This window comes from Acipenser ruthenus, chromosome 8 (assembly GCF_902713425.1).
Source record: "Acipenser ruthenus chromosome 8, fAciRut3.2 maternal haplotype, whole genome shotgun sequence".
Classification (NCBI taxonomy): Eukaryota; Metazoa; Chordata; class Actinopteri; order Acipenseriformes; family Acipenseridae; genus Acipenser; species Acipenser ruthenus.
In genome coordinates, this window is record NC_081196.1 from 5,123,997 (window position 1) to 5,139,296 (window position 15,300).

Sequence of the window (15,300 nt, forward strand, 5' to 3'; positions counted from 1 at the left end):
ATACAGCTGATGATGTAATTCTTTGAGCATGCTCGGTTCCATTTATCATTCCCAATAGGCTTTTTGTCCTATAGAATGTAAATACAATTCTATTGCTGAAACAATTTAGCACAAGAACAATGAATACATATCCGTGTAGCAATAACCTTTTAGACGAAGAGACTGTATAATACATTGACAAAAGCAGACTAAGCCTATCTAGTGTTTCTCATCCACACAAAGGTCTCTTCTCTCTTAAAAACGCATTGTCTGATTTTAAACATAAGAGCAATCACTTCCTTTCTGTGTAGTGAATAAAAGGGCATTTGCTCTTTCCTTACATGTGAAAAAGTATTTCTGGTTGTCACCTGCTGAAGGAAAATACAGTTCTGTGTATATGATACCAAATGTACTGGGACTATCCCAAACATAAATATGCTTCTCTTTTGTTGAATCCGTAATAAATTGTGAGCTATGAGGTGCACACAATACGCTGTAAAAAATACTTTTGTTTCCAAGTTACCAGTAAAGTTAATAAAACATTTCTAAATGCAGACAGGTTCATTCATTATCCAATAGACTTCTGACAATAAATGTAATGCTTTTAGTTGCAAGGTTAATTCAGGTATTATTAACTGGTGCGGTAAGGTATGTAACATATTACTTATTTGCATGTAACCTGATATAATATGATTACTGTCTGTAATAATTTAACAGCTGAAGTAATATAGGAGTCATGCTGCCTGGGTCATTTCTACAGGGCTCTGGCCGGGATACACTGTCATTTTGTAGTGTTACCATGTTTTTCCCATGGTTATTCTCAGCATTCACCATAGTTTACCACGGTTTCCCATGATTGTTAATATGCTTTACCGTACCTCTCTGGACTTTACAATGCTTACCTATGCTTTACCATGCTTTCATTATGCTTTATTACTCTTTGCTATGCTGTTATTATGGGAAACTTTTATGAGGGTAACACCACCTAGGGCCTGAATATTAGATAAGCCAAATGTATATAGTATGTGCCAAGTTACAGTCTTTGATTTAAGATCTGTTCTATAATTTCCAGAACCAAAGTAAAAGAAGAGAAGGGAGGTACAATGCAATGAGTGCAGGATAAGAGTCAATGGTTTAGTTGCCATGGAGATGCACCAAAGTCATTTTAAATAAAGCGTCATATTTGAAATGCTACACAACGAGAGCCTCATTTCTTTCTTTTTTATTAAATGTAGGAGTGCCAAATTATTTTACAGCAGATGTAGTGTGCAATTATTTCTTTTCCCTCACTGTGGCAATTCCACAGACAGCTCAGGGAAACTGAAGGTTCAGTGGGCGTCCTCCGATCCCATGGCTTGGACCAAGCCACCTTCTTCTTTGACACGCAGGAACTCAGCGAGCCAGTCCTGCAGGTGTCCTCCTGAGCTCACTGGGTACCTGGCCGGTAAGGTGTGCTGTAACCCATGGGAGCGCCAAGGCCAATGGAACATCCAGAGAGCCTCAGTTCTACTCCTGTGTTCCAGCTCCATTTTTTTCACAGTCATCCGGTTGACTCCGAAATGTTAGGACAGAAACTGCATCTGCATAGAAGCTGCATTGTTCTACACTTCAACAAGCTTTAGGTTTGTAAAACAATTCTGATAGATACAACACGTGCAGATGGAAAAGGAAATCTCTATTGTACTACGTTTATGTTGTGTTTACAGAAAACAGCAAGACGATCCACATTCCAGACAATAAGGGCTCAGCTAAATCCTTCCTATATATTCAAGAAGCCTTTTAAAATAAGGAGTCCATGTGAAAGTAATGCAATATATCTGTTTTATAAGCATGCATGTATCCCCCCCTGATGTTTTTTTGTGTGTGTGTGTTTTTTTGTTTAGTTCATATTAAAGTTGGTAAACAGATCTTAAGATATATTGCCAGACTGGCAAGGGTGCAATATAAAAGTATTTTAACATCAACATTTATTTGAAACCTGGGTAACACCTCTCACTGTCTTCACATCGTTTGAGGCTTCTCCATTACTGACTCCATCCAAACTGGATAGCGAGTAAGAGGACAGTACAATAAAAGACTTATATATTTATTTACAAAGTAACATTTCTAAAACGAACTAGTGTTCATAAGGTACCCAACTTACTAACTAACTGTCAAACCAAGTAGCTAAATAAATCAAATGCCTTGCTGGACCCATAAGTGTGGCAGTAAAGGTCAACATGTGTGAAGAAAAGAGCCTTTGTGAATCAGATCAGATCATCAAGACCTTCTAGAACACAACCGCCTCCATTATGATAACAAATCAACAAGGGGCATGATTGTTTATGGACGAAACTCAATCCATTCGCTTACACAAAAAGTTTTTCAGCTCTAAAAGGCACACCTCATCACTTAGCCAGCATAAAGGAAGATACGTGAAGGATGGATAGCCCCTCTCTGATTGTCTCTCTCCACAGCAACAGCTTTGTGCCGGCTGACTTTATGTCTGGAGCAAAGTGGAAATATTTTAGCGGCTGACATGAGGATTTAGGGTTCTAAAGGTAGCATGGTTAACGTTGATCTCTAGCACCAGATCTAAAATGACAGAAGCCGTTCTAATCAGACAAAGGCTAGAGGTAAATTGAGCTTGCTGGTTTTACAGTAGACTGGATAAAAAATGTGTCTTTGCAACGCAGTCTTTACTTGTAGGAGAACCGGAATTAAGCAGAACAGACATAACTTGCATACTTTAACTGATAAATTATTCACAGCCCTCTGCTTATAAATATGATCTTTTTAATTCATGTGCTACAGTAGATGAAACTTGGTTTAATAAGCCCAGAGAGTGAACAAAAAAGTTCAAGACTTCAGCAACACATGTGTTAGCTATAGAAGTGGAGGCTTATCATTAGTGTTCCCATGGCTGCACCTGTGAATATGACAGCCCATAGTCAATCACCTTACAGCAGCCACAAGGAGCAACAAAAACAGAAAGGCCCCTGTGCTTTACTCAATCATTTCTAAAATGCAATATATTGATGCATTGGAGTATGTCACAACTTCAAACACAGATTCTGCAACACATAGAGACCTCGCAGTGCTGAGGGCACTGTTTTCCTGTTGAATAAGGAGTCTGTGCTGAGAAGCAGCATGGCGCCCTCTAGTGGTTAAAAAAGTATATTACCTGTAATTTAACCAGCCATTCAAAAAATAATTACAGTAAATAAATACAGTAATTAACAGGGGCAGTGCGGAGGGAGACATAACCAGGGTTGCTAGTGCAATCTGGGAGCCAACTGCCTGTTACCACAGTGCTGACAGATCTTAGAAGCTAAGCAAGGTTGGGCTTGGACAACAGTTGGATGGGCTCAGTTTAGGGAGGATGCGTTGAAGGTCCGATCCAGGATCAGGTTCTGAACCAGACCTTGCAGTCTGCACAATCGGTTGTATGTTTGCAATTGCACTTAATTTTTTTTTTTTTTTCCGATTTCCTTGAGTTGAAAATCGAGAATTGTTTATTATTATTATTATTATTATTATTATTATTATTATTATTATTATTATTATTATTAGAGTTTAGACTAGTAAATTGTAGTGTTATTTTGATGTATTTCATGTCAGAACTGGCCTTGGTAAAACAGTGACTCTGGAGTGTCATGACTACATTTCACCCCTTCCATATTTCCAGAAATCCTTCGTAAAATCTGAAAAAGCGATGTGTTCTGACAACGCTGCTGCCTGCTGCTTGTGAAGGTGCAAAATAAGCAGAAGTTTTCTGTCCTTATTCATGTCTTGACACATACTGATCCTCAAAGGGGGTAATGTTTGCTCTAGCTCTGTTGATGGGCAACGGCATCTTGTGAGACTGAAGAAGAAAGGGTGCTGCAAACTAACCTGCCACCTCCTGGTGAAGCCAAAGTATGTAAAGTATGTTTCTTCCTGTTGGTCTCTACCGACTGTGGCCTGGGATAACGCTCTGATCATTCGATAGAAAAGCAAGTGCTACACTGCCCCCTAGTGTATATCATAGGCAAGGCAGCAGTGCTTGGGAGACACTGTACTGTTGTGAATGGGGGCACAAAAGACTTGAAAGAGGAGAACACGTGACAAATTACCACTTGACACTAAACATATGAAAAAATACATTTGGATAATGTTTTAGATTCTCCATTGTCAGTGTATATGGGTCATACATCTTCTAATACATATACTGAACCTTTCTTTTGGATATATGAAACATGCTGTATGCATACTGTAGTTGTATTCATGCATTTTAAACACATGTATACAATGTATTACTAATTTAACACAGGCTGCAGGTAAAACATGGGAATAACAACAATGCAATTCTCAGGAGGACAACTTGAAAAACTATAAAAGGTTTCTAGGTTAAATTTCTATTAGGTTTTCTGATAAACTTACTGCATACTGATACTCATTGATGCATTTGAAATAAAAAAAGGTAAAATAAATAGATAATCCAATTTTAAATGATTTCACATTGTACTACAGTAATATTGTGACATGTGACAAATAAAAAGCTTCAATCGTTTTGTGTGTGATTTCATTTAATACTCCACATGCTCCACATTCAGATTGCAAATATACATTTTAGACAATGACTGACAGGTGAGAATTCCAATACAGCATTGTGAAAAGGAAAATCCAATCCTATAGCTTGTAGTACAAAGTAACAGTCGTTTGCTCCGTGCGCTTCATGGAGTGACATCATGCATGAGAAGATCTTTTTTTATATATCTGCAAAGGCATGATGTGATTAAGGACTGGATGGTTGAAGTATTAATGAATTACTTCATCATGGCAATGTAGAGCGGGTGAAAAATGAATCATGTTCCTCTTCTTAAAGTGCATTATGTTATGCATTTTCAGTGAAATGGAAACACACTGAAATGGTTTGAAACACTAATAGTAATTCCAAAGAATTACCCCTTTGAGAAGTGATTAGAGGGTATTATTACTGTTTGGTAGTTGATCGCTCAGTAGCTAATGATTTTAGGAAATGCCTTTTTATTTAGTTTTCCTGCTTTTTTTTTTTTTTTGAAGCTAGACATTCTGGAATGGAGTTCTAATTCCCTTTAATAATAATCAATTATCCCTTCTTTCTCCTATTGAAGAATCTGTGTGTCTTCTGCATAAACAGCAGCAAGTACCATTGTTTGAACTAAAAAAGTTAAACTAGTGCCATGTGTGGTTATGTGTGAGCATTTATACATGTAATGAATAGTTTGTGAATGTTTATGTATGTAGCACTAGCATTAGTGTCTTTGCCCAGACTTTTCTTGTGTTGAAGATCTTTCAGTTCAGTTTGGAATATCAAGATGTTTCAAGGATAAGGCTATAGATGAAAAGTCATTGCTGTTTCCAGTCACGTTATGTTTAACAGATTAAACTCAATCCATTGGTTTTGTGGTACTTACCATGTCTGTTTCCAATAGTTATTAAATATATTGCCAATGAGTTGCACAAGTTAAACACACACACATCCAACAGAAATTCATGTGAACACAATCCAGGGGTGGTTTATCCCAACAGGGTATAAGTTGATCAAATCAACGCCCTTGCAAACTTCCATTCATTTGGAAGCGTGTGTGAATTCTACAAACTAACTCCCCTTTATTCTACATTTAATTAAACCAAACAGAGACCACTTCTTGAGTTTGCTTGCAGATGACAACTGAGCTCTGTTTGCATTTACCAGTGCAATGTGAATTCAAAAAGCAATTATTTCAGTTACAGTCCTTTCATTCCAGGAAATGCACTGATGTGTAGAATGTACAGGTAGTGGACAAAAAAATGGAAACACCAATGTAAAGTCACTTAATAGGGCGTTGGGCCACTATGGTATCCCGCTCTGTGGAGTTCTCGGCAGACCGTTTTTGATGAAACTGGCTGTTCGCACTCCAGGTTGAAATTTGCAGTCAATTGATCTACAGTTGCTCACCTGTTTTGCCTTGCACTTCGAATTAATGCACGGATATCATGATCCTGGAGTATGCGCTTCCGCCCACTGTTGCCCTTTGCTGATGATGTCTTTCCCTTGGAGTTCCATGACCTTAGACACCGTTGCTCGTGAAACATCAGCAAGTTGAGCTGTCTTGGTCACTGAAGCTCCTGCCAAACTCGCCCCAACAATCACCCCTCTTTCAAAGTCACTGAGGTCTCCTCTTACAGCCATGCTAGCCATAATTATAGGCGACCAGGCCTGCCCAGCATTTTTATACATGACCCTAAGCATGCTGGGATGTTATTTGCTTCATTAACGCATGAGCCACACCTGTGTGGAAGCCCTTGCTTTCAATATACTTGATGTCCCTCATTTACCCAGGTGTTTCCATTTTTTTGTCCACTACCTGTACTTTGACATTATACACGTCAGCGCATTTAACCTGTTTAACCTCCACAGCAGCAAGAATGTTCAATAACTCCGGTTGCATACTAAAGTACTTGTCTGTTAATAGAAATACTTAAAGTCACATGTCGACGGTTTCTAGGGAAACCGTTGGCTAGTAATGCAGTGAAAACATCACAGTGCTAACGAACTCTCTCAGTTAACTACCAATGTAAAGAAAATATTACAGAGCAAATGAATTTTTGCAAACAGGAACAGCGTTATGTGAGATTCCAACGTTAACTTTTTAGCAGGTACATTTTGCAACATGCTAAGAATAATGTTAAAAACCTCTTTTGTCACATTTTGTTTACATTGGTGTTAGTTAGTTGAGATGAAATGTTAAAGTTAAATGAATCTTCAGTTCTGAATCCCCTGGGCTGCTCTTCAGTTCTAGCTGCCTGACATAGATGAATGCAACATGCTGTAATGAATTGACCTCTCAGCCTATTGAACTGATGAAAAGCAAGGGCTGTGCGCGAACCGCAAACTCTACGGTTCACTGTGGTTCTGGTAATAAAACAAAAAACATGCATTTAGCACTCTTCAGCTGTAATTACATTGTAGTGTGTGATTTGCACTGCATCTTATTGTCGCTAAGTACATTCTGACTCTGATGTTCTGATGTCAGGGTTCAGTCGCAGGCTGTTGAATGAGGAAGTCAGTCTTCAAATTTTGTGCTATCATGCTATAATTTTGCACAAAAAGAAAAACACATGTCTTTTAAGGTGCAAACACACTCTGCATACTGTACGTATGCCTAATGTTGAAAAGCATTTGCTGGTGACTGTTTCACTCTAATGTTGTTTATAATGCTGGGATGCACGTTGCAATGGACGCGGGTCACATTTTGTGTTCAGAATAATAAAATCAATTGTGTAACTCGCAAGATTTCCTATAAAAAAAAAAAAATGATTTCATTGCGCAAACTCAAGACAAACCAACCACGCAGTTATCTGTGTTACTTTGCTAATTGCATCATTAACCTTTATTTTGGTAAATGTGCACAAAAATGCTGTTTTACGCTTTTCTGTCCACTGTCTCAATGTAGTATTGACACATCACAATGCAATTGATAGCACCTGTACAAAAATCTCAGTGTACCACTTTCTAACGTTACACAGGTCAAGTTTTGGTACGTGTACCACATTGTGACGATGTACCACTTTATAACACTACATCGGTATTTTCAGGATGGTTGGTAACTGAACATTACATTTATTTTCCAGTAAAAGTGAAATGCACACATCTATATTACTACCGAACTGTATGTGTAAACATGCGTCACGTTGTGTAAACAAAGTGCTATTTCCTTTGAATGAATATGGTTTCAGAGAGGTGACAAACTTATTTGTATTTGTTATATACGCGGTCAAATAAATGCCTACGTTTTGCACTGATGGAAACAAATGATGACACGGTCGGTTGAGGGACGGGTCATGTGACACGACTGAATTCCCTGCCTGGCGATAGGAGGCTCCAAGGTTTCTTGTGTACAGAGGGTGTGCTGAAACTATAGCCTGGTGTTCGCCATTTCGGCTCATTGAGCCGTAGTATATGGTACGCGAAGGTGATTCATTATGTGAGCCAGAATGTCGTCAGTTTCATTACCACCACAAATAAACCTTGGGAGGCTCCAGCGAGAGAAGCGGACCCGCCATTTTCCTGCAAACCAGATCTAGCCCATTTAAACCCAGTAGGGGAGGCGAAATAGAGAGGAGATAGACAGAGGGAAAGAGAGTGTGGAGTAGGAATAGGAATAGGACTAGGAATAGAAACAGGAATAGGAATAGAAAGAAAGAACCTATCTAAAAAAAAAACAAGGGATATCTTTTCCATTTAGCCCGGCGTACAGTATACCTTTGCGTACTGTTTTTCGGGATAGTTGGACCAAGAGCCGCGGATATATTGTTTTTTTTTTTCTCTTTTTTTGTGTTTTTTTTTTTTTTGGCCCCTAATACGACTGGACCTGCCTGGTGGTTTTTTTTTTTTTTTTTTTTAAGGTCAGGTGGTTGAACAGTGGAGCCGCCAGAGGATATTTGAAAATAACATTTCCTTAAAAAAAAAAAAAAAAAAAAAAAAAAGAAGATATATTCTATATTTTATTCGATATATAAAAAAAGACGAAGATGTCGGGACAGAGCATAACGGACAGGATAACTGCAGCTCAACACAGTGTCACCGGGTCTGCCGTTTCCAAAACTGTGTGCAAGGCCACCACACACGAGATTATGGGTCCGAAGAAAAAACATTTGGACTGTAAGTAGCCCCCTATGCAAGGGAGTGGGGTGTCTGTTCACAGATAAAGTAGTCGTCTGCAGCAATGTTTAGGTTTTTTTTAGTTTTCTCATGATGAGCCTTCACGACCAGTCATAGTACTGAGGCCTCCTTTCGTATGTCATTTTTGTTACAGGAGCATTGTACAGCCGAATTTAATATTGTTTAAAAAAAAACAAATAGAAAGAGACTGCAGTCTTCATGTACCTTAAGATAATTTATGGGAACGACTGTAAAACAAGTCAGTGCTTTCTTTTCCTGGCTGAGTGTAAACACACACAAGTACAGTAACACAAGGTATCATGGAGGTTTCGTTGCTTAATTATGTATGAAATATTGATTGCCTGTTTTTGGCAAACCTTGTCTTATAAATAATACTAATGAAAAGCTATTTCATAATTGCCAGGAAAGTTATACACAATTGCTCATAATCTTTTCTTCTAATCGTATGTTTTATTGACCATGCAAACTTACTGTAATCGGTTTACAGTAGTTTAATTTCTTATGTAAACCCCATTGGCTTAGCTTAGTTTGCTTTTTAAGACATGCAGGAAAGTGTTTTTGCTGTACACACATTTTCTCAATTTACTGGTGCACAGTATTTATTTTTTCAGTTGTGTGCAGTTGACTTTTAATGCTGTGTTTGAATGCCAGTGACTGATCTCTATAGATGTCCTCAACACTTGGTAGTGTTTTTTTGGCCAGTAACTAGTTCAGTAGTTGATTCTTTGTTGTATTTCCTCCCCATATTTAGTAGGCATATAGTCTTTTTGACCTGTGAGGAATTTAAACTATTAAGCAAAAGGGACTGACCTCCACGCTGCACTGCGTTTCTTGTATAGTTATGTTTTATTTTTTTTGACACCTCAGTGAAAGAAATAACTTTTATATTGAAGGATAACTCCTTACCCCACCTTGTTATTTATTTTTTCAAATTATTATTATTATTTTCAAATTGTTATACCTGTAAATCGAATGGAGCCCCCCAGCTTAGTTTCACATTTTGGTCCTCAGAAGATGATGATGATGATGATGATAAAGAATCTTGTGCTGTATTAAAAATGATTTACTCTTGTGATTTGTATAATAAAAAGGGACTGACACGGTTATCTCATGAATTCATCATGTTTTCCAGTTCTAAACTATTTCATATGGGGAACTACATTTGTTGCTTAGTCATAGATTTAATTATCACTACAATAGTGTCAGAATTGCTTCAAGGTTAGACAATTGAAATGGCGTGTCCCATAGTGTTTATGGTAGCTGGTGTCTTTTTAAAAGTCCCCTGAGGTGTTAGATTGCTTTGGCTAACAGTGCTGAAGATGACTGCCCTTTCTGGATACACGCTTCATTTTCTTCTCAATTAGTTCAAGTGGCACAGGGACATTTTAAAATTGTTATTTCACAAAACAGTAAATGAACGTTGGACTCTTTACATAAAGAGTACAACTGGGTTTGTTGTTGTGTTATTAGGGCATGGGGCTTCAGGGTTTTCCATCAGTTGGTCAGAAGTAGGATGTTGGCTTTTCACCACATCAGTAGCTTTGTAGTTCCCACTCCTGATTAGCAGACAGACTCATGGTTTTGTGATGCAGTGCCTGTTTAACTAATTTCCTGTGAGAAACATTTTTTTGATTCCAAGATAAGCAAGCCCATTCTGTTTGTGTTTAGGGCATGCCTGAAATTTTTTTACGGTTGATAGCCTGATTAACAGACTTGACTGATCTCTTAAGTCATTAGTAGAGTACAGAACAGTTTTGTTTGTGTAACCGGGGTTGTGGGGTATATGAGGCGGGTATGTCTTTCCTGCTGGGAAGTATCAGAATCTGGGAGTAGAGGAATCCTGTTTGTTTGAATGTCTGTCTTGACCAACGTATGCCACGCTAAAACCCGGTCACAATACTGTATCATGTAAGATACAATGCAAATAAAATGTGAATTCCCTGTTTGAAAAGAACCTGTGCTGGACATGTGTTTTTTGGCTTGACTGTAATTATTGTCTGGCCAGCTGAGGAGAGGAAGTATTGACAAACCCATACTGTGGTTTGGGTGTAATCCAGGTGTTCTGTAATGGAATATTGACCTTGGGTACCATATTGCAAGCCTTAAGTAAATGTGGGTGTGTAAATGTGGCTTTGAAAATGCACCTGTAAATTACATGTAAATTACATGTTTAAACACTACATTTATTTATTTTTTCCTGACTTTAATGATCCTCTGTCTACCTGCATGGGGAGGTGTCCTGTACTGTACTTTTCTGTTCAATTATTTTAAGTACTGTACCATCAAGTGAACCACTGCAACCAAGTACAGTGCCTGAAGTTCATTACAAAACCACCTAAGGCCTGATTGTACAGTGTTCTGTTTATATTCTAGAGTATGCTTTGCCTAAGTTTTCTAAGAGGTGCATTTCAATCAGTACTAAAACAACTGATAATTATACATTTTAAGGTATTGCTACCAGAGTCAACATCCTAAAGTAATTTGCTGAACAATTAAAATTCCTGACATTCCGCTAGTGTGGTTATGCAGTATATTTGCCCTGCTGTACATTTATTTGATGCATCATCTACAGTAACTCCACATGATTTGCAGGTTATGAACTTTACACCAGGAACAATGATGTGTTGACAGTAAATGAGGTCATTCTACTGATGGCTGTGACTTTCACCAAGTTATTTATTAACAGAAATGGTTCAAGCGAATGGCTGCTTCCTTGTGCAAGACAGCTTTTCAGTTCCATGTCCGTACCAATTTTTGCTTGCTCTTCAGAAGGGGGGGGGGGGGGGGGATGACACAAAATGTAAGCTGTGCCCTCATAATAGGTTTACAGTAAATGCGGGGGAAGTGCTCTGTGTACAGTATGTAGTGTCCAGTGCCTTCTAATGTATGAAGTGTAACCAGCTGGCTGCCAATTGTTGACAAACTCAGTCAGCAATTTGCAGTTTCCCTGTAACCTGTTTTTAATTTGTTACTTGCAAATAAAAACGTGGCAAATCTGTCTGGAACAAAGTCATATATGGTTTTCTATGAAAAGTACCGGCATTAAAATTGTTTGCGATGGTGGGGTGGGGCGTGGTATGTATATGTAAAGCTGAGGTCGCGCTAGCTTTTCTTTTCATACGTTCCTGAAATGCATATGCCCAAAATGTTGCGTCCCATCCATCAAATATACATTTTAACACAAAGGCTAATAAACTCCAGGGATGTGCATTTTGGAACATTTTTATGAACGTTTAAACTCTATGGCATGTAGTAGTTTAAAAACATCTCTGTGTATGGTTATACATATAAACAGACACACTTTTGTCTTTGTTATATATACTAACAGTAGACCGTTCGCATGACAGCAAGAGGTGATTCTAAGCACTGTTTGTTGCCTTCATCTACGTGTGTTTTAATATTATAGCATTGCTGTGTCTTAAGCGAAGAGTCTTGAAAAACTGTACATGCGTATGGGTTTTTTTTTTGGGGGGGGGGGCAACAGCTCTTTCACACACAGTACATCTTGCCATCTCAATAAGCCACGGATACTTCATCTCCCGTTCAAAATTTATAAGAACGTATTTTTCGTTTGCGTTTTTGTGCATTACTACTGCTTGGAACTGCTTCGGTCACTGTAGCACTCGTAGTCAGAAGTGGATGGCTGAGATGCAGATGAGCAATCTTCATGAGAATCCCCTGAAGATGCTTACTGCTTAGCAAAAAAACTTCCGATTGACAACTGACTTGGTGTCAGTGTACACTCTGCACTAGGTATTAATTTTTATGCTAAAAAAAAATCTGTAAGGGCATCCCTGTTATACTAGTGTGGAAAGTAACAAAAGCACAATGTTAAATTAGGCGACTGCAAAAATGAAATGCGAGTTAAAAGTAGGATTGGGGATGAACAATTAATTTGTCAGCTATGTTTGAAATAAAATTAAAGGGACCAGAATTGGGCTCATGCAAGATATGAAGGTAAAAGCAAAGATTGTTTTGCAATTAACAGCTTTTTTCTGAGTTTTTAATTATGAAACAGAATCAGCTAAATTTGTCACCTGATAAAAAATAAAACCCGAAAACTTCAGCCCTAAGTGTGTGTGTGTGTGTGTTTGCATTTACTTGTTCCAAAATACTTGTTGTATTTCTTAGCAATATGGACCTCTGTTAATATGGGGCATAACACATTATGTACCTTAATCAATGCTGTTATATTGCAGAACAGTGTGTTTTTTTTTGTAAACAAGCATGTATTTTACGGTCGTTGCTGCAGCGTAATAGATTACCACGAATATGCATGTCTGCGTTCCTTTCCATTCTGTGCGTCCTGTGAACGCAAGACAAAATGTTTTTCCGTCCAGTAGATTTATTTTGCGTCTAAGATGCAAAATTTTGCGTTAATGCGACCTCTGGTAAAGGAAGTGCAAGGCTTTAGGTGTCTGCTGTGAGCACTAGTCTTTCTTTGTATGTTGCTGAAAGCTAATATTGGGTTAAAGAAATCCTGAGTTTTCAAAACACTGGTCAAAAAAAAAAGAAAAAAAAGTTTTAATATAAGTTTTGTTACTCGGTCAGTCTGATTTATTTTGTGGTGATAGTTAACATGATGATGTCCATGTGGCATCAGAAATTGCATTTAACCAATAAGTAGCGCCTCAAGTGTTGTAGAACATCTAGGGTTTCCCTAAACAGTATCTGGCCCTGGGACAGATAACTATTTTGCTAGTCTAAATAATCGGCACCCACGCAAAATAAACTTACAATGTGCTTGCTTGTCTTAGCCAGAGGGCTTCCTCATTTTACATGTCCCTTTCATCTGGAGGAGGGGGAGGAGTGAGCTGGAGTCTGTTTCACCTTTTATGTAGTTTTATGTGCATAAATCTAACAAATGTATGAATAAGTACATACAGTAGATAAGTTACATTTATTTTTTGAAATGTAGATACATGTTATGTAGATATCAATACTATTAATGTACATGGATATATAGTATTGTTGCAAACATTTACAGTACAGTCGACACCGCTTAATCGGATACTTGCTTAAGTGGGATACAACTCTGGGAGACGGTTCTTCCCAATGCTATTTATCTCGTTTAATTAGGATACAATATTTTCAAATGCTGAACGGAGATCGCTTTTCAGAGCAAGACAGGTTTCCATAGCACAGTGCAGTGATTACACTGTGACTCTTGAAGGAGCTGGCTGCTGTTGCAAAGAAAGTTGGCAGGTCAGCATCGCAGGTGCATCTCCTTGTGATAAGATGTGATTTCATTATTTTTCATTTTATGTAGAAATAAAAAAAAAAAAAGCTATTTAATTTTGTTTAGGAATAAAAAAACAATTGACTTGTATTTTAAATTATGTATTTAACATTTAATCTTAATTTGATGTGATTTCATACTTTTCATTTAGAAACAAAAGCGTGACTAAGGTCGTCCTAAATGCCTCTTGTTTCATTGGGACAGCCGCTTATTCAGGATGTTTTTACTTGTCCCGATAAAGCGGCACCGACCTGTACACTTGCCTAAATGTATGTAATTTAAAGTTTACACTTGAATATGTCACCTTTTTATGTTAATAATCCATTTCTGGTTTCCACCTTTTGATGAAGTACATTAGCTTAACCCTGCTTTCTCTAATGTGAATAACTGCTGTTCTTGCTTGAAGTCAATCTTCGTTTGGCACACAACCCTGAAGCTGCTGTACAGTACAGTACCAGCTAAAAGTTAGAATGGAAACATAAAATACTTTGCATTAGTTTTCCTGGAGTTACATTGCAGTGCAAGGGATTTAGGTCCTACAGTAGCTCATGGGAGCTGCCTCAAAGGATTTACTGAACCCAACAATGTATCTACAGTACAGTTGCTCCCTCTGGCATATCAAAGTTAGAAAGCCACAGTGAGGACAGTACTCAGCCGGTTTTATCCATAGACAAGGAAACTTCAATAGAAAATAAGTTACAGTAAAATATGTATGTAGTTTGATCTGAAAGTGTTTAAAATAAAATATTTATCGACAAGGCAAGCTGTTAAGAAAAGGTCTACTCCCTCTGATAAATATACTAGTGAACCCTTTCATGGTTCAGAGATATCTGCATGAATAGTGAGAGCACTGTGTAGGCAAAAAAAAAAAAAAAAGTCCTATTGTGCTTCATTTTACTAAATGGCCAGTAAGAGAGGCTTTGTCTTTTCATTCTTTTGTCCCAAATCATATTGTCTTGAGTAGAGGTTCTGATGAATTATTAATTAGTTAATTTTTTAAACAGCCTAGTGAAATACAAAAAGCTGCTTTTATCAGCTGGTTATCCAGGGATTGTGCTCTGTACTGTTCAGTAGGTGTCTCAAGGAGATGCTTAGAAAATCTAAATGTTACAATTATTATTATTATTATTTTTTTTTAAAAGGTGCCTTGTTTCAGTATTTCTAGATTTATATTTTCCAGACCTAAATACCAATTTACTTGACTGGTGCCTGTTGATCAGTTTTCAGTGTTGTCATCAAGACTCGATGTGTTGTCACAGCTTATACCATTTTAAACCATGGATTTCCATTTCAAGCTGTTAAGTCCTTTTTTTTTTTTTCCACCCCATTTGAGAGACTCATTAAGTAGGCAACCGTATAGCCTTACGGCTGTCCCATCAATACTCTTAAGTTCCTTTTTTGTAACATAGTACAC

At 37.8% G+C, this 15,300-nt stretch overlaps 1 protein-coding gene across 20 annotated transcripts in view; it reads left to right on the plus strand.

The window, feature by feature from the left end:
• The first annotated feature begins 7,843 nt into the window (after window positions 1-7,843).
• LOC117406454 (phosphatidylinositol-binding clathrin assembly protein-like) overlaps window positions 7,844-15,300 on the plus strand; it is a 38,899-nt gene continuing 31,442 nt past the window's right edge. For 2 of the 20 annotated variants that reach the window (XM_059028203.1, XM_059028211.1), the window contains exon 1: window positions 7,847-8,626. In XM_059028203.1, coding sequence (XP_058884186.1) covers window positions 8,497-8,626 — 130 coding nt within the window. In that variant the 5' untranslated portion in view covers window positions 7,847-8,496. Of the gene's footprint in view, window positions 8,627-15,300 lie in introns of all 20 variants that reach the window. The other 18 variants (XM_059028214.1, XM_059028206.1, XM_059028212.1 and 15 more) reach the window with 12 other exon arrangements.